Below are 25,805 nucleotides of genomic sequence, written 5' to 3'. Positions count from 1 at the left end.
CGCTGGACCCAGACAACAGGAACAGTGCCGCTCAGCACCTGGGACCCCAGTCCAGGCCCTGACTGGCCTGACTGGCCGAGAGAAACAGTTAGAGGCGAGAGAGCAAGAGGCAGGTGTCACTGCAAGACAGGCCTCTTAGGGTGGTGTTCAATAATTAACATCACGTTAATAACCAGCTTGGGTCCAATTAGTCAAGGATATTAGCTGAGTAACATAAGGTACCAAACGCTGTCTCTCTCCACCTTGAGAGAAGCAATGTTACTTTCTAAAGATGAGATGAAACAAACAAAAAAATGTAATAAAGATGAGATGGTAGAAACTACAAGTGAGTTTATATTTGGCACGGGGGTGTGTTTTTCTGGCATTTTGATTCATACTAAATATTAGACACCAAACAGAAAACAGCCAGCGTGAGCCTCCTAGAGAAGTCTACCATGTTCCATCTCACAGACCACCATGCCGGGTGCTAAACATGGGTCGATTCTGAATCCGGTGGTGCAACTGGGTAGGTGGCAAGGGAGATGGTGGATGCAAGGATCCACTTGTAAGTTAGGGAAACAGGACAAGATCCATGATTCACTCCTGGATGAAGGGAGAGGTCAAAGGTCGATGGAGTGGTGGAGAGACTGCACATAAAAGTGGCCCAGGAGGACCAATGGAGTGTCTCCATGGAGCCGCAGGGACCCACTGCACCCCCTCAATTCTCCCTTAACAGGAAGAGCAACAGGCACTTCCCAGGGGAGGAACAGGGAAGGAGAACAATCATCAATTGTCCTTCACCTGCCAGTGGCCTGTAACCTTGAAGGTGGGCTGAGAGGATTCCCAGGCAGCGCTCTCCCCTCACCCTGCTCCCGCAGAGGCATCTGGCTCTGGGGGGGGGGGGAGGCCTGCCTGGGTGAGCAGCCAGGGTATTTCTAATGACTGGGTCTCTCTCCCTCCTGTGGGGCACACAGAGAAGAATCGCTCAGGTTCCAATAGAAACACTTGGCGAACCCGACCCCTACAGCCCCCTCCTCCTGAATGCCACTGATGGCGGCTTTCGGTCCTGGACACGCCCCTCAGAAACCCCAGACAAAAGGGGACTGTCCCCCTTTTGTTAAGAGAGTAGAGGCTCCTGTTGGAAGATTACCTGTCCCAGTCTCGGTCTTGGCTAGGAACTCAGATACTCTGCACCCTGCACCCCGATCAGAGCCAAGGCAAAAAAAAAAAAACCTCTGAGGATTCAAGGCTTCTCCAGGGCTGAGCCACCTGAAAATGTAAGGGCTCAGGGGATGGAGGGAGCAAGGGGACAGGCAAGCCTTGGAGGAGAAGGAGAGGGGAGGGGAGAAAGGGAATGAGAGAAAAAACGGAGGGGTAAGGAAGCCAGTGATGCTGGTGACAGTAGTGAGCAAAAAAGAAAAAGACAACAAAGAGGAAAAATTAAGGAAAAGCAGGGAAATTTGAGGGGAAAGGTATTTTCCCTCATTTAACAGAAAAATCCCAGAAGCCAGAGATTTGACTTTTAAAATTCACATGGGCTTGTAGTTTGTGGAGAGGAATTTTTCTGCCTTTGTGAGAGAAAGACCTCTCTCATTACTGTCACGTATATAGAATTTGATTTTTTTTTAAAACAACAACAGTTTTCACTGAAACATTTCTGGAATACCCATGCTGGTTTCAGCCATCACTAGGAAAAATGTGCCTCCAAAAGAAAAAGAATGAGCAGGCCGTAGGAAGAGGAGGAACAGGGGGAGGGGGAAAGAAGGAGAGAAGGAAGCCCAATCCTGAGAGAGCAAGACAAGCTGGGCCCAAAACTGCAAAGAGAGAGAAGGACAGAGATGGAGGGAAAGAAGACGCAGCTGAAAAGGGAAAATGAGCAAGGAGAAAAGATAAGGACTCTAGGACAGGGGGAAGAAGAAGAAGAATGAGAAAGAGAAGCAGAAGGGGAAGAAAAGAAAAGAAAAACTAGCTAAAGTGACTGCTTCTAGCTTGAGAAAGTTAAATGTGTCGTTTTCCAAAAATCCACAAAAGAAATGAGGCCTTCTGGATTATTTAAGGGAAAACAGGGAAATGTGTACAGAATCTCACTCATATACACAGTATTCAAAAATATTCAAGGAAACAAAATAATTTTCCCAGCCTGAGACGGGTTTTGCAACTGGCCTATACCTGCCAATAGTAAAACATCTAGAAGCACAAGAAGTTATATCTTTAAAAACAGGGCCACTATTTGGAGGTCACTTTATCTTTAAAAAAAAAAAATCCTATTTGTCCACATCCTGCTTGCTTTAAGGCTCAGATTTATTCTTTCAGACCCTGGACACATGCTAGTTTTATATATGTCCGTGTTAATTTGGATAACTGTACACAGTGCAAATAACTGACAAAAACCTACATAGGAATTACCAGATATATCAGGATCCATTTTACTACTGCATATCTGCAGCCTGGGTGAAAAAAGATGCAGGAAATTTTAAAAGGCCACAAATAGAGCCCTGATTAGCCTGTCCAATTCCCGGGATTTTATAATTCAGCGTTGGCCTGAACCGAAAAGAAGCCAACTTCGTACCCCTGAGATCTTCCATCTTGTCCCAAAGAAGAAGGGATACAAGAAAGCAGTGGCCCGACTCCCGGACAGAAATGGAAAGAGAACCCGTAGGCAGCAAAAGGAAGGGGCCGGCTGCTTATCTGAGAGGTGGGTGGGGCCTCCCCTCCCTGGGTGGTGGGGGGGGCAGGCAGGCAGGAAGGGGCTCTGCAGCCACAGTAAAATCATCCAAGAGTCTGGAACCGCCAAGCATGGAAACCAGAATATGCACATTGCGAGGAGGCTCGGAGAATTTGGACAAAGCGGGTTTTTGGCTGACTTGGGCCTGTTTTTCTCTGCCCAGGAATGGCGGACCGGACGGGGGTTTTCTAGCATCCTCAGCTTGCTGAATGGATTTGCCCTGCACCCCTTGCTGGGTCTAGGATGAGGCCTGCCTCAGAACCAGGCTGCACACTCCTATAAACCAACACCCACCCCCTTCCCTTCCTTTTCTCCTCCTGACTACAAACCGGGAGCGGTGGCCTGGGATCGGGCCAACAGGCAGCCTCATTCTGGCTCCGAACACTACCCTGCTCCAGGCACATCTCCCCTCTCCCTCCTGGCACTGAATAAAATCGGGCAGGAATAGAGGTATTGGGGGAAGACGATCTATTCTCTCTAGTGCAACTGGAAATTGTTTACTTTCATCCTCTACAGAGTATGGGAAACAAAACCCTAGTCTTTAATTCACTATTTTGCTTGAAACTTTCTTGTGTCACCAAATAAAAGTAAAAGCCGGGAAAGTCAGAGCCCGGTCGTCCATTCAGGGAGCTCTGTGAGGACGGGACCCTCCGAAGGTCAGAATGAACCAACGCACAGGACAGATGACAGTCAAGGGCTTCAAGGGGCAAGGGCAGTGCGAAGCCTGAGCCTCACCCACCAGGTCGGTCTGGAAAGTGTCACTCCATCGTGGTCAAGGGTCCGGGAAGAAGGAAGAACCCCACAAGCCAACTTCACAACTTTCTCTAAAGAAAAACTGACAAAACGCATGGTAAGGGGAGACTAGCAGGTGAAGATGAGGTCTGTGCCCAGCGCATTGAGAAAATATCTGGAGGGCAAGAGAGGAGGCCAGAGCAAACAACAAAATGTTGAAAACTCTCGCCCAAGGCCCGGCTGCCAACTACTGACCCCAGAAAATGCTTGGGGATCCTCCAGGGAAGATGGTCCTCTCCCCTCTCCCCACCACTCGCCCTGCACTTTGGAGACAATTCCTGTGGCCTTCCCAAGTCCTCTTCATGAGCTCCAAGAGTTCCGTCAGGATGTTTTGACACCCCCTTGCTTTGCCAGGTCTATTCCCCCTGCCACAGGAGAGAAGGGCCAGGGCAAGAGGAGAGTTTCTCTGAGCTCCGGGTGCCCTCTGCCTGGTCTGCACTCCCCTAGACCCAGAGAGAACCTCTTTCTTGCAGTTGCTGTGGCAACAGGCAGTGCCCAGAGCCTGGGGCAGAGAGCCGGTGGCCAGGATGGGAAGAGCCCGAGGTTTTCACTGCTCGAGGGCTCAGGGGAGCTGGATGGGCCCTGTCCAAGCAAGCGGCTTCCCCCAAATGTACAGTTTTAGGAGTTGGAAGGAAGACATTTTTCAATCCCTCAAAATGTATTGTTCTCCCCAACTATTTTATTATCAGGATCATTGCCAAGGAAACCCGAGAATCCTTATCCCCCCGGTGTCTAGCCCCTTCAGAGGCTGGCACCAGGGTGCCCAGAGCTTAGGACCATGCCCACCCCTCGGCCACAATCCGTCCCTCACTGGCTCCCTTTCTTTCTTACCCTCTCTCCCCCTCTGTGTCCTCCAGCTCCAACACAAACTGTTTGCATGGGAAGTCTCCCTCTATGACCCGATTCAGCACACACAAGAGAAAACTGTGGGCGACAGACCCAACGTCCTAACGAACTTGAGTTAATTAATGCTAAGGAAGAAAAGAGGCGCCCTCGCTCTGTTGAATCACGGTTCACTAGCCCTTTCAGTTTGCTGTGGGTGGAGGAAAAAAAAAAAGAGGCTTTTTGGTTCAAATATTTTTGGGGGGCGAAGGGAAAACAAAAACACCGCAGAAGGGCCGTGGAGGGCGAAGCTGTCAGTACCTGCCCAAAGGAGCAGAGGCAAGAGCGGCCAAGCGTTCTCCCTCAAGCTTCTGGCCTGAATGGTGCTGGAAAGGCCAAGAAGGGGAAAGAAAAGGAAGGGGATTATCAACTGATTGCCGGCCTGTTCAAATAAATCGCTCCAAAAAATTATACTGTCAGACTGTAAGATACATACATATACATACACATTTTTTTAAAAGCCCAAACCCAACAATTTGATTTCGTCAGAGCCGTGAAAATGTTTTAACAGTGCAGAAAACCGAAGTACGAATGGCACAAGTACAAAAAATTTAAGTGTGCAGAAAAAAAAGAAGAGGTGGTAATGGGGAGGGGGAGAACAGCTGCAATTTTGCTTTCCAGATGTTGAGAGCAAAATGTAATTGGCATGTAACTTCTTCCTTACCAATTTCTATCCTTTGGTCCTGAGATGTTAAAATCCTACAGCTAAACCTAAGTCTGCAGGTGGTTTCCAGGCACTCCGCACATGTGGAGGAAGGAAGCCTCATGGGCCACATGCCTGAGAGGTTTTTTATCAGCCCACTAATTTTTACAAGCCCTCCCACCATTCCTTAGTGGAGAGGCCTGAGCAAAGCAGGCTGGAGAACTTTCTTATTTAAATAATAATAATGATTATTATTATTTTGTAACCCTCGGCCTTTACTTTTGAGGCTGTGCCTTCCTTTTTAAAAAATAAACTTTTTAACTGAAGTGTGGCACACAGAAAGAAGGCACACAGTTCTAAGTCTTCCACTCGATACATTGTCACAAAGTGAACACACCTGTGTACCTCCACCCAGATTAAGAAATAGAACATTTTCAGCACTGCTCAAGGCGCCTTGAGTGTTTCAACTACAGAGTCCTCATAATTCATATGCCTTAGAAATAGCTCCTGCCCGCACCAGCAGCCTCAAAATTGAGCACCTATGTATACACGCACGTTACAGAGCCAAGTGCACTACTCATGTGACCACAAAAATTCATAGTGAAAAGAAGCCGCTTGAATCCTCACTGCTGCCGACGGGTTTCTGCGCCTCTGTCTGTCTGTCCGTCTCTCTCTGTGCTTGCCCAACTCTGATCCCATCAACAGGGCAACCAACTATGCAGCGGGGTTAGTGGACAAGCAGGGCAAGTGTGGGAGACAAACTGGGCCCACCGAGCTGAAAGCTGACGGACGGGAGTAAGCAGGCAGGGACTGGGGGGCCCTGATATTAGGTGGTCATGAGGGAAAAGTGGCTCTGCAGAGGCAGGGGTTCCTGAAGAGTGAATGAGCACGCAACAGGACAGGCTCCCCTCGTCCCTGTCCAAAAGAGCCTTGCAGGGAGAGGAAGGGAGTAGCAGTGGCAGAAGGGGGCCTAGAGAGTGAGGGGGTCCTGGGGTGGAGCTGCCGCGGGAAGGGAGGCCCAACTCTGCTGCATCTGCCTCCCTCTTTCCCTGGCTCCAGCCCCAGCTGGCTCCCCCCTCACTTTCACTCGCACTAAATTTACTTTAAAATTTTAAAATTAAATTTTAAAAAAAGCAGGAAAGAGAAAGCACTGAAGGCAAAATACCTCCCACAATATCTTTCCAAGGGGAGAAAAAAGTTTCTGCTTATGTAAAAAAAAAAAAAAAAATGCAAGGGATCGCTGAAAAGTCTAAGCACCGAATAACAAGGTAAATAAAACAGGAACCCTTTTAATTAAAAACACCTGAAGCAAATAAATAACTCCCTTTGCAATGCGAAGCCACTGCTCAGCCACTGGTGCCTGGGGCACAAGCCCCTACCCCCAATTTCTTGCCCTCTTTCCCCTTTCTTTTCTCACAGGAGCTGCGTCTTCCCCAAGCACCACCAAAGCCTCTTTTTCCTTCAAGCCCGTCCACCCCACACCTGGGGGAATGACCAGGACAGTGGCTCAGCCTCCCACCAGCCTGAAGCAAACCTCTGCAGCCCTGATGAAATGTTTCTTCTTCTGTTCCTACATCTCCCTAGGCTGTGCCCACCACTGGCCCTGGACCCTGCTCTCCTGCCCCAAATCTAGGCCCTGTGGGTAGTGGCACCATCCTGGGGCTGGATGCCAGCCCCAGCCCAAGTAGACAGCTCTCTCCCCTACCAAGGGCACGGGGCTGCCAGGGCAGGCTCTCGAGGACCGAATTTTCTCTTCCTATTGCATATGAGGCTGGGAAGAAAGAACTGTTCGGCTTAATTTAAAATATGACAAGGGATCTGAGCTCTCTGAGGCTTCAATCTTTAGAAATACTGGATTACTTGATCCTTTTTTTTGGCGGGGGGGGGCGTGCAGGGTAGGCGGCGAGACTGTGCATCTGAGACCCCACACCCGCCAGCCACCGGGTTTGACTCTCCCACCAGCCGGCCGCCAGGGAAACGCGCCCTCGGCTGGCACGGGGGTACCAGAGCCCGGCTCCTTTCTTCCTTTCTTTCTTTTTTAAATCGCTCTAGCGAAAACCAGGCAGTGGGTCAGGGCCCAGAGGCAGGGGAGGGAAGAAGAGAGGGTTGTCTCTGAAAGAGGGGGGAAAAAAGGAAAGCGAGCCTCCAACTCCGGGAGAAGAACGGCCGCCGCGGCAAGTTTCCCGGCTTGTGCCAGTTTGGGGATTTGCGAATCAAACCGGAGCGGAGGGAAGGCGATTGAGAAATAAAGCCCGCATTAAAACTAACTAGCTTTGCCTAAAAGTGCGCTTTCCACCCTTAAATAAGACAATACAGAGGGGAGAGGAGAGACGAATTATTTCTCACTCTTTAATTATTCCAATGCTTAGCATTATTAAAAAAAAAAACCGCACACATTAGCCAATGATATATTCTAACCCTCAACAAAGCTGGTATTTTTCTCTGATTACAGACTTTGCGGTGGCAAACCCGGGCTCCGACGACAGAGGCAGTGCAGAAGCGCGCTCCTAAATGAGACACAATTTTATTAAAATCATAATAATTCCTCGTATTTCTATAGCGCCTTTTCACGGGCAGAGATCCCAGGTGCCCCATGCCGGTTCTACCAGGGAACCGGCGACCAAAAGCTCAGTCGCCAAGCAGGCGAGGCTCGAGCTCCACGGACAGCCGACATGTATTTCTTCCTTTCTCTTTTTTTAAATGCCTGTTTCCATTAAACAGCCTCTGTCTCACGTTAAGAAAAAAAAAAAAAGTACAAAAACTCCTTACAATTTTTAAAATAATTTTTTTAAAGAAGAGGGAAAAGATGACCCGAAAAATAAAAGGGGGGGGAAAAGGGGAGCTAAGTGTGGTCTGGGAGCCTGAGGGGAGTGGATGCGACTGGGATGGGGCGCCTCCCATCCCATCGAGGGTGCCGAGCGCCGTGTCAACCGCTGCCCCGGGTCACCTCCCCAGTCGCAGCTGGAGCGGGCTGAGTCATCCGCACGTGGAAAAGGAAAAGGACCTAACACCATCAAAGCGCCCTTAAGTAATTCGGGCGATGAGAAGTCGGGTTTATGACTGGCTTCCGAGGGGCAGATCGGGAGGCCCCTGAGTGCTTTCTCTGAACGCCCGGGGGCTGCTCGAGCTCCGGGGGTAGACTGGGGGGGACGCCTTCCGGACACTAGCTTCCCTCTCGAACAGGTTAAGTCGGATCCACTCGGCGCACACGTTCTTTTTCCACTTTTCCATCCTCTCCCCCGGCCTGCCCAGAAGTGCTGCAAAATGGCTGGAAGCAATGGGTGGAGAGGCCTTAGCGCCCCAAATTCAAGAAGTCAGCGCCGAGGGAAGGCGGTGTCGATCAGAGGATATCTGAGGGGGAAATTTTTTATAAAGGTTCTTAGAAGCTGCGCAACTCCCGCGGCCTGAGGGCGGAAAAGAGGGAAAGGGAAAGCGCATTTTCTAACACTTAGTCACATTTCTTCCCTGTGCTCGCTGGAGGCCAAACGCCCCCAAACCCAGCCAACCCTTGAAACAAACAAAATGCTCCCCTGGTAAATTTCCCCGCCCTTATTCACACACAAAAAAAGAGGCGACTTGGGGAGAAATGGGGAGGCTCTTCCGAGGCTAGGGGTCTGGAGGCTGAGACGCGTACGAGGGATTCTCTCCGTAAGGACGCCCCAAAGTTGCCCTCAAGATTCTGGGGCAGTTAAGCTCAAAAAGTCCCTCAAGCAACCAAAGAACAGGAATCATTAACATCGCATTCTCCCCAAAGCCCTCTCGTTATCCCCTGTCGGGTATCAAGATGGCACAGGAGGAGGGACAATGAGGAAACGGCGGCCCGGAACCTCACGTCGCGCGCCTGGTGAAGGGACCGAACCCGCCTCGAGGCCAAAACGCCGCCATTTGAGCCCCTTCTGGCGCAGGCCTCTGGTGCTGCAAATGGCGAATGTCCCAGAACGCGAACCAGGCCGCCCCTCGACGCCCGCACCGGGTTACTTTCTGCGGGGTCGCGGGGAGGGGTTGGGCCGCAACGGGGCTAGAGGGAGCCGCGCCTGCGCAGTGCGGGGTCCGAAAGGCCGCCACAGACCCCCTCGGGGTCTAGTTGGCATCATTCTGGTGCTTCTGGCTGCGAACGCAAACGGCCTCGCCTGTCGCCGCTGCTCCTTCACACCCATTCCCGGTTTCCCCTCACCTGCCCACGGGGGCAGTGGTCCTCACTCCTCATTCAACGCCTGGAGCCGTTCCGCCTGCCGAGCGACACAACCTTGTGCCACAGGCGCTTTCCACATCCGGGGCTTCAACGCACCACTTCCCGCCTTTTCGCCTCGGCGCACGCGCACGCCCGACTTTAAGCGCTGGCCCTCAAACGCCCTCGGGTCCCGGCCGTCCGCACCTTGGAGGGCTATGCTGTCCCCTTCTACCCTGTGGTGCGCGTTGCAGGTGACAACGACAGTCAGCACCCAAGTTCCGCGCGTGGAAAACACCCAGCCCTCCCCTTGCCTGAGCCCAGGGGAGGCCTCGCCACGACCCTCACCCACCTATGTTGCCCCCCAAGCCAAGCGTGAGCCAATTGCAGCGGGTCGGGGAAATGTCACGCACTTAAAGAATACCCCGGAGGTGACAATGAAAGGAGTCGCAGGAGGCGGGAGCCTGGCGAGGGGCATACGCTGGGGCTAGCACACGGGCACCGGGCACCCGCTGCACGGCTCTGCCGGAATTTCCACAAACACACGCGGACTGGGGGGCTTCAGGGCGACGTGGGGGACGGTCTGGATCCTCCCCTCGGGGCGCTCTGGAGAAGGCACGGAAGTTGATCTTTCTTCGGCGGGCGGGGGCATCCGGAGCGCTTTAGTTGGGCAGTGGGGCCGTCTAGGGAGTCGTGGGACGCCCTCCCCCCACCTCCGTTCAGCGAGGCGCTTCTATTTTAAGACATCTCCCATCCCTCCAAAACCCACCCACACTCGCTCCTGAGGTCCACGGTGCTCACAGGCAACCCGCCTCCAAGCCCCGGGCGCACCTGAGGGAAAGTCCAGGAGGGCTGGTAGCGCGCGGCCTGAGCTGCCAAGCTGGACTCAGGGGGACAAATGGAAGTTTCGCCCGAGAAGTGGGGGGGGGGCATTAAATGGCCTCTTTGTGGAGAGGAATTGCAGGCCGTCACTCAGGATTAATTTAAGCAGCAACAGCAAACACACCAAAAAGCAATGTCTGGCCACCAGCACCCACCCCCGCGATTGTGTTTCGGGGAGGGCTTGGGGATTCGGTGATGTAGCTCGGCCTTTCGTGGGAAGGGGGTCCCTAGCCTTTAAGAACGAGGGGCGTCCACAGTGGGAAGGGGGGAGGCTGCTCCTGCCTCGCCCCACGTCCCTGCTTGGAGAAATGGGGTTTTTTGCAGGTTTGGGAAGAAGCCGAATAGGGATGGTAAAACCCAAGTATAAACGTGGAGCGGGAATGGGGGGAGGTTCTTACATATAAGAAATGTATATAAAGGTACACATTTCCAATATAAATATAGCACATGCAGGGGCGCCACTGGGCAACAGTTCTGGGGCGTCTCACCTGCGCCCCAGGGACATTTGGGGAGGCGGGTGTTCTAAGACAGATGGGGGCGGTGGGAATTAGGCCTCCGATTCCCAGTCCCCTCCCCCAAAACCTGAATGCGGTTTTGCAGCCAGGTGCCCTGGGCGGCCTGGCAGGTGTGCAGCTCACGTGAAATACACGCGTGTGCAGACTGGGGAGGTGTGTGCCCGCGTGGGCCTGGAGCCACGTGCGTGGGCACCGGCAGTTCCTGCAGGCTCACCTAAGCCCGGGACCCCCGTGGGGACGCAGGGCAGTACCAGCGCTCAGAACCTCGGTGAGGATGCAAGCAAGAGCGCATGGGTGTGTGTGTTGTGTGTGTGTATGTGTGCGCGCGCGCCCGCGCGCCGCGACCCCATCTGAGGTTGGGAAAGGGCATTATTTATGGGGGGGGGTGTGCTCCCAGCAGTCCCATTGGGGCGTGAGGCCCGTGTATGCGTATAAGCTGGCGGTGCCTGGGATCCCGGTCGGGGGCGCCTGGCTAGGGCACACTGGCGACCGGGGTCTGAGCCCCTGTGCAGGAGCGTGCTTACGTGCAGTGCGTGCGCGCGGCCGAGTGTCCGCTGGGGCTTTGGACCTGGGATTGCGCCCGCCCGGGTGCCCCGTCGGGGCCGATGCGCCGGGGTGTGCGCATGTGCTTGCCCTAAGGGTAGCCACGTGCGCCGGGGCCGCCGTCGCCGCCACGCCGAGCCAGGATTTGGCCCCTGAGCGGGCCAGGGGGCAGGGCCCGCCGCCGCCCGGCGGGTCTCAGCGGGATGTCGTTGGAGCGGTGTTGGTTTTGGCCGTGGCAGCGCTAATGGGGGAAGCCCCGGGGAGCGGGGCGGGGGTGGGGTGGGGGTGGTGGAACAAAGAAGGGGAAAGCGAGCTGCAGAGGAGGAGGAAGCGCCCTGGAATGCGGAGGGCCCTGGGGAGTAGGGGTACAGGGCAGCCCGAGTCTCCCGGGCATGGCTTGGGCCGAGGGACTTGCCTGGCAGCCTACGGCTTGCCACTCCCACCCCCAACTGTGGATGGAGACAGAGGTTTTGAAGACCCAGGACTTCTCTGCCTTCCAGAACCCTGGCCCCAGCCAAAGGCTCCTACATATGGAATCCAGCAGAACCGCAGGCTGCAGCCACCGTGGTCCAAAAGGAGCAAAGTAACATTTGGGCTGGAGGGCATGGCTCACACTTCCTCAGGTGAAGGCAGACAGCGTGAGCCCTCTTACGCAAGGGGCCAGGAGGCCCCTTCCCCTGTTTCCTGGCTGGGCTGCTTAGAACCTCAGTTTTTCCCATCTGGGGAATGGGAAGGGAACTCCCATGGTGGGGGGTTAGAAGGGGGAGTCTCAGATGGATAGGAGTGGGTTGAAAAGCAGTGAGATCTGTTTAAATGTCGCTTGCCCCTGGGGGCCTGGCTGAGTAATTCCTGCCACCCCACTTCTAGCCTCATGACCTTGGCACGTGACCTTCCGGCCTGTTTCCTCATCTGTAAAACAGGTTACTCATACCTGCCTTATGCTGAGAGGGTTACAGGAGGTCACGTGCACCCGCCCACCCACTGCCCAGGCATAATTGCTCGGGAGTTGGTAGCTGTTATTTTTATTGTGAGGAGTCTATGGCTGTGACAAGCTGTGACGCTTGGTGTGATCGCGTGAGGCTGGCTGTGTGTGTGACTGTGCCGCTGTGTGTGTGTGCGTGTGTGTGACAGGTTGTGTGTGAGACTGTGCGTGGACGACAGATTGTGCCGGTGTGCGGCGGTGCCTGTGACAGGCTGTCACTGCGCGACAGACTGCGGGTGGCGGGGTGTTGCGGGTACCGACTGTGAGTGGAGATGAAGCGGTGTGTGGGGCTGGGACCAGGGGACCCCCATAAACCTATCTCAGTGAGGGTCTGGCTGACAGTGAGATGGGGAGGCTCTCAGGGCCTGGGGGCGGGTCAGTCCGGTGTCCTGTCCAGCCTTGGGCTTTCTATTGTCCAGCGGGATCCCATCTGCTTACAAACCTCAGGAGGGGATGGTTCAGAGGGACCCTGTGAAGGATCTTCCCCCTCCCACATTGTGTCAGCTCAGATGCCCACCCCCCAGCTTCTTGCCTGAGTTTGGGGAACTCCAGGAGGCTCATCAGGGACCTCAGGGCATGGAGGACCCCAGGCCTGTCTGGCTTCGGTGAGGAAAAACACACCCCAAGCCTGTTTCCCACGATTTCCCTGAGCTCCAGGCCTGGGCAGGGCTGGTGGAGACCCAGAGAAGGAGGGATTTAGGGAAAGATCAAGAAAAGCCAGGAGAGAAATGGAGGGAGCGGGGAGAAAAACAGAGACCTCCCTGGGAACTGGCAAACCTAGAGTTGCTGGAGGTCAGGGTCTCCAGTCAGGGTGGACACCCATCAGGTTTGCAGAAATGCCAGATGACACCTATGAGCACTGCTCGTAGCCCACGCCTCACGCTCAGACCCTGCTATTAGGGACTCACTCCTCCCTTCAATGATTCCAACCCAGGCACTCTTCTCATCAGTGTGGGATTCTGCTTCTCACACCCTCTGGGCCCAGCGCCTCCTTCTACAGTTGGAGAAACTGAGGCTGAGAAAGGGGAAGGGACCCATCTGAGCACCCACTCACGCCCACGAGACCTGAGAATGCAGGACTCCAGGCTTCGTGGCCATGCACTCTCCCAGTGTGGAAAAACCTCACCAGCTGGAAAAACCCCAGGGCCTGTGGGCTGGGGGCAGCACACTCCAAACCCTCCCCTCCCCCCTGGGTGTGTCAGTATGTGTGTGTTGCGTGTGTTATCAGTGAGCGCTATGGTCCTTGCCTGTCATGTGTCTGGTGTCGCAAGCTACGGCATGATGTGTGTGTCCCTCTGCCGGTGCGGGCCTCTGTGTGTCTATGTGTCCGTTCAGGGCCAGCCCCTGCCAGAGAGAGGGGAGAAGCGTCGAAGCACCCCCCCACCCCCACCCCACCCCCCCGAAAGTGTGTCTTTGATACTTGCAGCCTCGGCAGCGAAAAACAAGTTTCCACAGGGCCGCCTTGGGCTGAGGCCAGGCCGTCCTCAAATAACATTTGAAGTTACTTAGCAAACTTTGTTTAGTGCCGAGAGAGGCGGGCAGCGAGCTGGGGTTGGGGGGGGCAGTAAACCGGTTCCTCCAAAGTCCCTTGTCCCTCTGGGGGCACGAGTGCCCAACGTGGGGCTTGATTCCCCCACCCCTGGCTCTGGACGGGGGGAACAGAAAACTTGAAGTCCCGAGGACGGGGGTGACTTGGGGGAGGAAGGGTTGGAGCACCCTACAAACGAAGCCTTGCTTTTCCCAGTCCAGACCCCCGGCTTGTACAGAAATGCCCACCTGGTCTCCCAGTGGCCCAGAGGCTGACACGAAGCCCCGGGGCCGGTCAGAAATGGGAGAGTCTGCACTTCTCCGCCACCCCCTTCCTGCAGCCCAGCTCTGCCAACCTCAAGGCTGGTTGCACGAGCTGGCTCGAAGCATGTTTCCCCCTCCAGACACACACTCACACAAGCACCCAGAAAGCCCCCCTCATGCCCATATGCTCGGCCCCCCAAACTCTCTCTTCCAGGGTCCCAGCCCCAGGCAGCAGAGGCCAGAGAGCCAGCAATGGCGGGTTTGGAAGTGAGGTTGGCGCCTATGGGAGGGGGAGGGGGAGGAGATGCCAAAAATGGTGAGCCATTACAGGGAAGCAGGCGAGAGAGCGAGGAAGCGAGCAGGGAAGATGGAAGCCAGGCGGGCATCCTCGCCGAGCTCCAGGATGCAAAGGGGCAGCGGGAAAAGCAGCCCGGGCCCTTCCAAGGAGTAGGCATGGGGGACAAGTCCCAGGTGGCATGGGGCGGGCAGGGGGCCGGGAGGTGCCCAGCGTTCCCCCACCCCCACTCCAAGCTTCAAGATGGAGACTGGCAGCAGCAGCCGCTCGGCTCTGCCCAGGCATGGGGTGGGGGTGGGGGGCAGGCAGGGTGCCAAACCAAATGCCACCAGGCTGGGCATGATGGTTGCCAGCCAGCAGTGCCTACCCCACTAGCCCCAGCCCAGAGCCCTCACACCTGGAGTTCTGGGGGTGGAGGGAGATGGGGACCTAGTTGGGAATCGGGGGTCCGGCAGACAAAGCCAGGTCCCCTCAAGCCCTGGGCAGGTCCCCAAGACCCTACAAAGATGGCACGGCCTGGCACTGCCAGGGTGACAGGCTGGGGTAAAAATAAACTGGACCCGCCCCAAGGGAGCTAAATTGAGGGGCCCAGGTGGAAGTGCCACTCCGGGCCACCAGCTGCCCCAGCCCCACCCCCCAGCTCAGAGCGGCACAGTCGAGAGTGCCCGGTGCCCATTGACGCCCAGTTTCTGTAGAGAAGAGGCGCCGGCCATCTTGTCCCCAGGTCTTAGGCGGGCAGCCTACGGTGTATCCACAAGTACGGATAATGGATGACCTCAGACAGCAGCGACAGCAGGCTGTGCGTTCCGGGCAGACGGTGGGGGCAACCATGCTAAGTCACGTACCCCTGACCTCTGCACCGCCCCCTTGCAGAGGGCAAAGGGCCTGGGAGGCCGCACTTGAGCTGTGGCAGAGCAACAGAGTTGAAAGTCAACACCGAACACCGAGCCACGAGGCCTCCCAGACCACCTCTGCTAAAACCACAGCTGCCCAGCACTTCCGAGGACCCTACTGTTGTTCTCTTTTCCCCATAACACCTATCGCTGTCTCAAGCGCTGGACCCTCCCTTGTTTATCGGGTTCACGGTCTACCCTCTCACCGGGGCTGGCACCCCCACTGATTTTGCTCCTCGCCGAGCCCCCAGGGCCTAGAACAGGGCCTGGCACCCAGGAGGTGCTTAACAAATATTTGTGGAAGGAATGCACAGGTCCCTGGCTGCACCCCCAGCACGAGGGCTTCGGCTAGGTGCCCAGCAATGTGTGGGAGAGGGTGTTGGGCCCTGCCAGGAAGGTGAGGGCAAGCCTGGCCAGTGGGTGTGCAGAGGGGATGAGATACCCATCCACTCTCATTCTGAGTCCTGGACAGAAAAAGATCTGAAGGTCAGAGCAGTAAGGATGGTTCAAGGGCCAACAGCAGGGACATACTTCAAATGGGGGTATGGAGGCCTAGAGGCCCACTCCGAAATTTGGTAAAGGCCAGAGAATAAGCTGCATTTTTGTCCCATCAGTAGGATTTAGGATGGTGGCAATCAGAGAAGAGGCTCAGGCTCCACCACTTTTCTAGCCCTTGGCCTTGTCCCAGGGTGCTTCTTCTCTGAGTCTTAGTTTTTCATCCATAAAATCAAGCACTTACTTCACATCAAGCACTGTTTTAAAGGACTCTGGATAAGCCAACTCCTTTCTGATCCTTACCACAACCCTGTGAGAGGACACGGAGGCCCAGAGAAGTTGAGCGACTTGCCCAGGTCACACAGCTAGTGAGTAGCAGAGCCAGGATTCAAACCCAGGAAGTTGGCTCAGAGGCCCCATTCCCCTAATAATGTCCAAATGTCCCAAATGCCAACAGTGCCAAAGTGGAGAAACCCTGCCCTAATATACTGTCAGACACACACATGGGCACAGCTAACCCTTGCCACACCCGCCTCACGTGGAAGGATTCAGGGAGACAAGCTAGGGAGGCACTTAGCACAGGTCGAGACACAGCGAGCACACAGCACACTTTAGCCATTGCTGTGATTTTTAGGACAAACGCTCATTCACTCATTATCCCACAAAACGCTTTCTTCCTGTATGATTCCCCCAGTCGTATTTCTCCAGAGTCAGAAACGAGGAGTCAACGGCCAGAGGATTAATGAGACAACCACACGGCGGACAAGAGTCTCAGAGGCCAGCCTCGCCTCCATCCTGGACGGTCTCCATGGCTGCCAGAAGCAAGACTGTGAGACAGGGGCCCCTAGCCGCTAGGCCCAGAGGGCCAGGGTCTCCTGGGCATGGGTGGGCATGTGGCCTCCCAGCAGTATCTCCCAGGCCTCTACAAACCAGCACAGGGACTCAGAGCTCCCAGTTCCCTCAGGAGAGGCTGGGGTGGTTGGATCTGCAGCTCAAAGACAGCCAGCAGGGCCAGCAAGTAGAGGGGAGGTACAAGGAGGGCAGGTCTCGCCTCTCAGGTGCCATTTCCAAGGAGGGCCAGGTGTGGCCCAGGTGTGAATGGGTGTGTGGGTGTGACCCTTGTCCCTGTGTGCTGGAGCAACATGGGATTGTGTACATGCCACACCATCTGCACCTGGGCTTGTGTGTGTGTGTGTGTGAGAGGTGGGGGGCCCTGCATTTGTGACAAAACCTGGGTCGTAGTAAGCAAGACACTGTGAGATACTGTGTCAGCTGGACTCTTGTCCGTGTGTGTGTGCGCGCGCGCGCGCGCAGTGGGTGTCAGGGGTTAGCTGGGCCCGTGTGCGTAACTGCTGACATTGGGGGCTGGATCATTATGTGCGGTTGGGGCCGTCCTGTGCACTGTGCGGTATTGGGCAGTTTCCCTGGCTTCCACCCACTAGGTGCCAGTGGCAAACCCCCCTCCAAGTGTGACAACCAAATGCTTCCAGACATCGCCAGGTGTGTGTGTATCACCATGTGTCTGACAATGTCACCGTGTGCGTGTGCCGTGGGCTTCTCACCACGTGTCTGTGGGGCCGTGAGCTCCTGTGTGTTGGGCGGTGGCAGTGCCTGTGTCTGTGCTGTGTGTCTCACGGTGTGTTACCATGTGACCATGTGTGCCCCAGGGTCTGCACCCACATGTGTGTCCCTGCGTGTGTAGCACGAGCCTCTGTTCAGTGTGGCGGGCATCCCTAGGTGTCTGGGTGCGAAGGCGAGCCTCTGTGTGGGAACGCCTGTGTCTGTGTGCTGTGCCAGGGTGTGCCGTGCCTGTGTGACAGCGTGATTCTTTGTGCCTGTGTGTGCCAATGAGAGTGTGCGACTTTGTGTGAGATGGACCCGGAATAAACCCCCGAGATGATTCTACTGAAGCCGATATTTGGACAGACCCTCCTGGATGATTCGGCCCCCACCCCCAGCTCCTGGCTGCCCCGGACTGAAAGCTGCTTCCTGGGGCCGAGGGGGTGGGGTGCGCCTCTGAGCTGCCCCTTACTCCAGCTAGGCTCCTGAAGATTCAGGTGGGCACAGACCCCCCCCCCCCGCCCTTGCCCGATCTGTGCCAGGAAGGCTGGCCCCGAGCTTTCAACCAAGGGGGCAGGGTCCTCGGCGGCGGTGGTGGCATTGCCCCCTACCCACTGCTGGACACCAACCCCAGCTTCCCTCAGGGTGGGGCCCAGTGGGGGGAAAGCTCCCCAGTGCAACCCCGGCTTCCGATTGGCTATGGAGCGCCGCAGTGCCCGCCACCCGCCTCCCCCTCCCCGCTGGCGCAGCCACATCGGTAGTGATGGCAAACGCAGCTTGGCGTTCTGGGCACAGCTGCGCCTCACAGAGGCCTGCCAGCCCCACCAGAAGCCAGACACCCCAGCTCCGTGCCCCCGACCCCTCCCCACCCGGCCGCCCGCCCAGCCGGGCAGCATGGTCACCCCGGCCACCACTCTCTCGGGCTGCCAGGCCCAGTCCACCCAGCCCCCTCGCCCACCAGGCCTGTGCCCCCTTGGCCAACCCCGCTTGGGGGCCCAGGCCCCTGCACGCGGCCACTCCCGCCCTCAGAGGGGCTCCTCCAGAGGGGGGGGAGGCAGCAAGGAAGGGGGGCGGGGAAGGGGGGAGCTAGCCCTTCTTTTAGTGAACGCGCCCAGAGCTGGAGCCAAAAATCGAGGAGGAGAGATATTCAGACGGAGCCAAGATGCGTTTGGCAGGAGGAGAGAGAGAGAGGGAGCGAGGGAGCGGGAGGGGGGAGAGAGAGGGAGGAAGGAGAGGGGGCGGGGGAGCAGGCAGGGGGCCTCAGTTTCCAAATCCGCGCTCTCAGGGCCTCGGAGGGACAGCGGGCGGCACGGAGGTGTGGGACCTGGGGCAGGCTTGGCCGCTGGGGACGGTAGGGGGCGGTGGGCTCTGGCCCACAGAGACAGCCGGACACCCCAGCTGGCCAGGCCAGGACGGACACAGGCAGAAGCCAAGATCAATGTGCGCCGGGCAGACAGAGGGAGGCCTGTGGGCGGCCCAAACACACACCCGCACCTCGCCACACAACGGGCTTCTGTCCATGCCGGGCCAGGGGCACGGGTGGGGCCCATAGCAGGGCCACCATGGCCGCCCCACCTCATGGGAAGCCTCGAAGAAGCCAGCCTGCTCCCAGACACTAGCTTGGCCGCCATGGTGGGCACTTCACAAGGTGCCAAGAGGCCAAGGGAGGCCAGGGAGAGGGGCCCATGCGGTGAAACACACATTGATGGTCACAGGGACAAGCCCGGGACGCACAATGCCATGGGGGCGATACCTATAGGCGCACGCATTGACACAGGTATGTCAACACAACAGGCCGCCACGCACGGTAAGGCACACGGATACGCTTGTCACGACGATCAGACACCCAGAGGATTCGATGATTTGTTTAGTGACATACCACAGCGGCACCGTGACACAAAGACCACATCAGGTATCCCGACACACACGGTGACACACACCACCAACCCCACTGTCACCCGAATACACAGAGATGGAGCTTGGAATGGCCCTCAGAGACACCAGGCAGCACCCAGTGACATACCGTCCGGAGACACAGGGACATTTGGAAAGGGACCCACACACACACGCACAGCCACACTGCCGTCCTCGGGAAAATGGTGGCTCTAAGGCTCACCACGCCGACGGACGCACATGCGAATCGGGGAGAAGCCGGGGAGCTGCTCAGGGATGTCTCCCCTGGCCCCTTCGCCTCCACATCCAGGGTTTTGGGGGTAGGAAAGTGCAGACGCCCCCTCCTTTCTCCCACCTCAGCTAGGAGGGACAGGAGCCCCATCCTCAGCGCCGCGTTGGAGGGAAGCACGGTTGTCCGGGCCTCCTCATCCTCCGTCGGTTCAGCCGGAGGAAAGTGTGAGACCCCACACTTGCACTTCAAGAGCAGAGGACAGGAACCAAGCAGACCAAAAAGGCCAGGCTCCCAGCGGGTTGGAAGTGGAAGCAGGTGGTCAGTGCGGGGGGGATTTTACTGTCAGCCACAGCTGCATGCCCACCCCCTGCACATACCTGAAACGCCCGCTTGACCCTGCCAAGTGCCCACGTAGGGTCCCGCACATTCATCCTGTCCCCGTGGTGGTCCCAGGTGACAATGCCCTGATGCAGAAATGATTCTGGAGCCATGCAGACATCCCTAAGGTCACCACTGGGACCCACCCAGGTCTCTAGGCTCTTTGCCCCACTCACATTTGGGCACTCATGTGCACACACACTCCTGCACATTCTGGCACAAGGCCTCAGAGCCCAGCCCCAAAGCGGGCCTGGTCGAGGTCAAGAAAAGGGGCCAGGGCAGCCAGAGCCCCCAAGAATGGCATCTGGTCCCCACGGGGCAGCCCAGGCCTTGGCATTCTCCCTGCCCCCTCCCCTACCCCCATCATCACCTCTCCCTGCCTTGCACCCCTGCCGTCCCCTCCTTGGCCTACAGGACCCCACCTAAAGGAAAACCGCTGGGCCGTGAGCTGGCCTCTTTCCTCCCGAACTCTTCTCTTGCTTCCTCCTCCAGACAGTCCATCTGGATTTCTATGGTTGGGAGGTGCCTGACCCTGGCTTCCATCCCTCTGAAGCAGCCTACCCTCAGCTGGGAGGACCTGGGGCTGGCCTAATGATGATAACCAAAACGACACGTCATTCCTTTTCTTGAGCACATGCCATGTGTGCCAGGCCTGACACTGAACCTAATCACAGCATGAGAGGTAGGCACTATTATTGACCATTTTGTTTTTTAATTTTTATTTATTTTTTTTATTGCCCATGTTACAGACCAAGAAAGTCCTGTGTTTCGGGTCACAGGATTTAAGATGCAGAGCTGGAGCTCAAACCCTGTGCTGTCTTATTTGCAAAGTCTAACCCTCAACCTCTGCTCCCACAGCTCCACCTGGGAGCCCTTGAGGCCACACAAGACATTCTTGGCTGGGCCAGGACCCCTGGCTCCAGCCCCCAGAGAGAGGGGAGCCTCTTGCCCCCGTGTTAACTCAGCAGAGCCCTCGGCTCTGAGCTCAGTCTGTTCAAGCTCAACCTAACCCCAGGCATGGCCTACCCTGTCCCAGCTCATGGCCACACACACCTCCCACCCCAGCAGTGGACGTGAAGCATGCAGGGCCAGAGCCAGAGAGAAAATGCGCCATAAAAAGGAGGCCCCTGCTGGTGCCGGGACAGGGAGCAACAGCTACACAGGGACAGAGGGGAGAGAGACCCAGGGAGAGAGCTGGGGGGGCATCAGGGAGGCCCCAGTCCATTCCCCTCCCCTGAAGGAGTGTGTATGTGGCTGCGTGGAAACAAGGGTACGTGAACGTTCCGCTGCTCCCGTGGGGCCATGTGGCAGGTAATGTCGGCGAACATGCGTGTCCGTATACACACCCAGGTGAGCCAACAGCCTTGTGTCCTGTGTAAAGGTATGTGCCCTTGGGTCTGTGTAAGTGTGGGGGTGAACACACACTTGAGTCAGCCTGTATTTGAATGTGTCTGGACGGTATCGCCGTGTCTCCGTGCGTTTATGTCGGTATACACATCCCATCTCAAGGGGTTTGTGTGTGTGTGCCAGTGGGGAGAGAACACAGGTCCACCGTTTCCTGTGTCCGTAAGTTCGTCTGTCCATGGCCGAACTTGCTGTGTCTGGACATCAGCATAAACATGTCGTTCATGTCCTCATCTTGGCGGCAGCGGTGGTGTATGTGTGTGTCCACATCCTGTGTGCCGCTGTCTGTTAAGGGTGCGGGGCCATCCATCCACCCCTTTCCCCTCCACCGAGGACTCAGGCCCGTGGCTGCAGTGGGCTCAAGCAGCTCCAGTAAGCACCCCGCCCAGCCGCCCTGGATTTCGATGCTTTTTCCAGAAGGAGATTTCCCCCCACACCCGCCCTTCCCCCTCGCCCACAGTGCCTTTCCCCACCAGGGCCCCGCTGCTCCAAGCTCGTTCCTGCTCAATCATTTATTGACTTTAAAATCGAAGCCAATTCTGGTTTGAAAAAAAGAAGAGAGAGAGAGAGAGAGACACACACCACACACACACACACACACACACACATACACACACACACAGGCCAGAGAAGAGACAGAGTCCGAGACTCAGGGGGAGGGGGGGAGCAGAGATGGGGCCAGAACCAGAATCAGAGAGAGACAGGGAAAGACAGGGACAGTCAAAGATATAGGACAGAGAGACGGATGGAAAAGGGGCAGACAGAGATAGAGGAAAAGACAGAAACTGGCAGAGCAAACTATGGAAGCAGAAAGATTTATAAAAACAGACTAGCTCCCAGAAATGTGGCCGTCAGGAGGGGAAGGCTGGACCCTGCTGACCAGCCAACAGCAGCCTCCTACCCAGAGCTGAGGGGCTCAATCTAGCGAGTCCGTGCCCCCTTCTCTCCCCCAACGCCCTGGCATACTCAGGCCTGTGACACAGAGCTGAGCCCTCGCTCCCTTCGAAGGTGTCAGAGAGCCAAGCACTGGCCATCACCCTGAGTCTGGGGGCTGCCCCAGCCCCTCCCTAGTCTTGTCACCAGTGGATCAGCTGGTACTTTCTTTCCCAAGGTCTGTGACATCTGAAGAACCAAGTTCTCACCCAGGCTGAGGAGGAGGGTAGGCCAGGGAGCCGAGGTGGCGGCTGGTGGGCCAGGGGCCGCTCACGCATGAGGTCTTGGTCCCACTAGGCCCCGAATATCAGCCACATCGGCCAGCCAAATGCGGCACCAAAGGCAGCCACAGCTCAGACCCAGCTAGGTGGGTAGGGTCGTCATGCGGGGGCCCAAGATGGGTGGCCGGCCAGTCAGAGGCACAGATATGGGGGTCCCCCACACTGCCATAGTGGCCAGAGTGCCTGCTCACACCTGCATGCACACCGTGATACATACGTGCGCATGTGTACCTCACCAACACATACTCACATCCTATACAGGAAGACCCTCACCCTGGGCCATACCCGTGTCCATACACACAGGGCTGCCCACGGCTGATCACAGGGCCACAAGCAGACCCCCGAGATTGACTCACACACACACTTGCATCTGTGGATACGGGAGTGTGGTGTGGGCATTCTGTTTGTTACGCGGGGGGCTGACACACACCCCTGACATACCCTCTAGCCCCTCGCCAATACCACACCCACAGAGCAGCCATATTCACAGGGACTCCCACTCCCAGCCTGGGCACACTTGGCACACAGCTGGCAAGGCTCAGACTGGCAGAGGGGACAATTAGGACCCAGGCCTTGCCTAGAGACTCCCCCCACAAACGCAGGCCCTGCTGGCAGGCAGGGTTAGGAAGCCCCCAGGTGTCGCCTCTGCGGAGTCTGGGATGCCAGCTATAGCGTGGCCCAGCAGACAGTGCTACCAGGGCTGCTGTGGGGCTCTGGGCAGCTTCTGTGCCCTCTCAGAGCCAGGAGCCACCACCGGAGAGGGTGGGGTGGCAAGGCAGGCATCCCCCGGGCCTTTGCCGCCTGCCGAGCGCGGTGCAGAGAACTTCGCTGGAGGCGGGACGCGCTTTCGCAGCGCGCCAAGGTCGGCATAGCGCCCGCGGCTGACCCGGCGGCGTGGCCCCAGCACCGTCGGCAGTGTCCGCGGCTCCCGCCAGCCCCTCCCGCCTCCGGGCAGCGGGATGGGATTCCCCAGACCCGCCTGGTCCACCGAGCGGCAGCCGGGGTGGCTGGGGCCGGAAAGTTTAAACCGAGGAAAGTTTTTTTTTTTTTTTTGTGGGGGGGTCGCCGCGGCTGCGGCGTCCAGGGTCGGCGAAGAGGCGCGGCCAGGGCTGGCAGCCCGCCCGCCCCTCCCTCCCCTCCCCTGCCCCACAGAAATTTGGGAGCCCCGCCATTTTCTTAGCCCCGCTCCCATGTGAGGCCTGAACAAAGACTTTGGGGAGACGCCCGGGCTGCTCGGCCCGCCCGGGGCACCCCGGCGGCACGCAGGGGCCACCACCACGCACGCCGGCCGCTGCCACCCTCGGGAACCGCTGCGCCCGCCCCAGGGAGCGCCGCCAGACACAGTCCCCGCACTGCGCCCTCGGGACCACCCCCTGCCACTCTGTCATCCCGCAAACACTGCCAGCGGCCACGCTGTCCGGGTGCACGCCACAGCCGCCCACAGGTCGGCGGGAGTCCCGCTGCCCACTGCACCCCAGTCGAGCGCGCGCGCGCGCACACACACACATACACACACACACACACACACACACACACACACACACACACAAACACGCACTCCCGCTCCGCGCTACAGGGGCAGCGCCACGCACGCAGCCGGCAGCCCCCGGAACCCCCAACAGGAGTCTGCCTCCTGGCCAGGGTCGCACGCGCACGGGGGCGCCCACACGCGTGGCCGGACTCCCCACCGTACGGCTTGCACCCCTCGGCCGCCCGTGGACTCACTCCCCCCAGCCGCCGCGCGCCCCCTCCGCCCTCCCGCCCGCGCCGCCGGCCGGCCTCCTGCGCCCGCTCCCCTCCCGGGTCGCGCGGGGGCGGCGGCCGGTACCTGGGTGAGGCAGTACGGGGAGTACATAGCTGGGCGCCCGGGCGGGAGCGCGGCGGCCGGCCGCGGCGAGGGGAGGCCCGGCAGGCGGCGGCCGCGCTCGGGCTCCGGCTCTGGCTCGGTTCCTCCGGCCTCCGCCGCGCTGCGCCCGCCCGGCCCGCGGCCCCGCGCTCGGCCCGGCGCCGCTCCGCGCTCGCCGCTCGCAGGCTCGGCCCCGCCGGCTCCGGGGCCGCCGCCGCCGCCGCGCTCGCCGCTGCCTCTCGCGTCCGCCGCCGCAGCCGCCGCCGCGCGTCTACTCCATGCCGCCGCCGCTCGGCCGGTCACCCTCGCCCGCCGCCGCCGCCGCCGCCGCCGCCGCCGCCGCCGCCGCGCTGTGAAAGTGAAAGTTTAGACAAAGTTTGGAAGCGGCGCACTCCGGGGAGAGGGAGCGGGCGGGCGGCGCGGGCGGGAGGAGGGGCGCGGGGAGGGGCGGGCAGGGCGGGGGAGCGACGGCCGGCGCGCACACACACACACACATATGCACGCACACATGCGCACACACACACACACACACACACACACTCAGACACGCGCGCGCGGGGGCGCACGCCAACACGGCCACCCCGACACGTGCTGGCCCGCGTTCCAAAGCAGACACACGCTGACACGCAGTGAGGTTCGGAGCCCTCCATACATGTCACGTACAGAACGCATTGCCACACGTTCCACATTCCAACAAAGCACTCGCAGTCACCTACGCGCACACAGCATAGGCACACAACCCACACACATGCACCGACACCCCCCCAAGACTAGGAAAGCAACCCACAACCCACACACTGACATGCACACAGGGCCCACCATCACAGGATACCCACACATATGCATTTCAACAACAAACCATGTTTAGACTCCCAGATACAGGTGGACACACTCCAATATGGGCCTCACACAGACACACACTGATACACACCAAGACGCACACACCAGTGCATGCTGACATCTACAGATTCATGCTGACACACTGACACTGGCATGATCACACAACCACATCCTCACACACTCCAGGCACACAACTCCTATACATAGACACCCGAATGCACACACAACACACGCACAAAGCGGCACCAAAACAGATGCACTAATGCACTGTCACACAAACACAAACCACCAGACACCGGGACGTACATGCCAGACACAGGGAAAGCTCTGACCCTGACACAAAGTGACACTGGCAGAGACAACAGCACACAGGAACACACATCACACACCTGATGCCCAGATGTACACAGGTATCACATGCATACACCCAGGCCCCTTCCACGCCCCACTCCCAACACACACACACGCACACACACACACACTTGTACTTGGCCCTGATCATGGACACACACACAAATCTAACAAGGACCACACAGCCCAACCATCAGGGACAGAAATGGACATTGAGGCCTCAGGGACATGTATTCACACCCCCGGCGAGGCTCCATTCCTCTCATGCAGGCCCCTGGTCCCCCATTTCCAGAGCAAAGAGGAATGGGGGGAAAGGTTTGTGCTGAGGACCCTGGCATGGGGGCAAGAGGAGCCCTTAAGTGACCCCCCAGGGTGGGCGGGGAGGTGGTGTCTGCAGCCCCCAGGCAGCTCCTGCCGAGGCAAAGCTTCCTCCTGCTGCCAGGTGCAGCCGGCACTTTCTCACCCTCCTGGGGCAAGAAGCCGTGGCAGTTCTCAGCTATGC

The 25,805-nt window shown here is 57.8% G+C and overlaps 1 protein-coding gene across 6 annotated transcripts in view; it reads right to left on the bottom strand.

Annotated features, from left to right (window-relative positions):
* The window catches only part of NFIX (nuclear factor I X), a 98,423-nt gene extending 73,962 nt beyond the window's left edge, over nucleotides 1–24,461 (bottom strand). For 2 of the 6 annotated variants that reach the window (XM_033854138.2, XM_033854139.2), the window contains exon 1: nucleotides 24,095–24,450. In XM_033854138.2, the coding sequence (XP_033710029.1) occupies nucleotides 24,095–24,121 (27 nt within the window). In that variant the 5' untranslated portion in view covers nucleotides 24,122–24,450. Of the gene's footprint in view, nucleotides 1–24,094 lie in introns of all 6 variants that reach the window. The other 4 variants (XR_004526018.2, XM_033854136.2, XM_033854140.2 and 1 more) reach the window with 4 other exon arrangements.
* Nucleotides 24,462–25,805: the final 1,344 nt, after the last annotated feature.

The sequence above is a fragment of the Tursiops truncatus genome, chromosome 3, assembly GCF_011762595.2.
Source record: "Tursiops truncatus isolate mTurTru1 chromosome 3, mTurTru1.mat.Y, whole genome shotgun sequence".
Classification (NCBI taxonomy): Eukaryota; Metazoa; Chordata; class Mammalia; order Artiodactyla; family Delphinidae; genus Tursiops; species Tursiops truncatus.
Note: the sequence above shows the minus strand (reverse complement) of the source record. Positions and strands in the feature narration are given on the sequence as shown.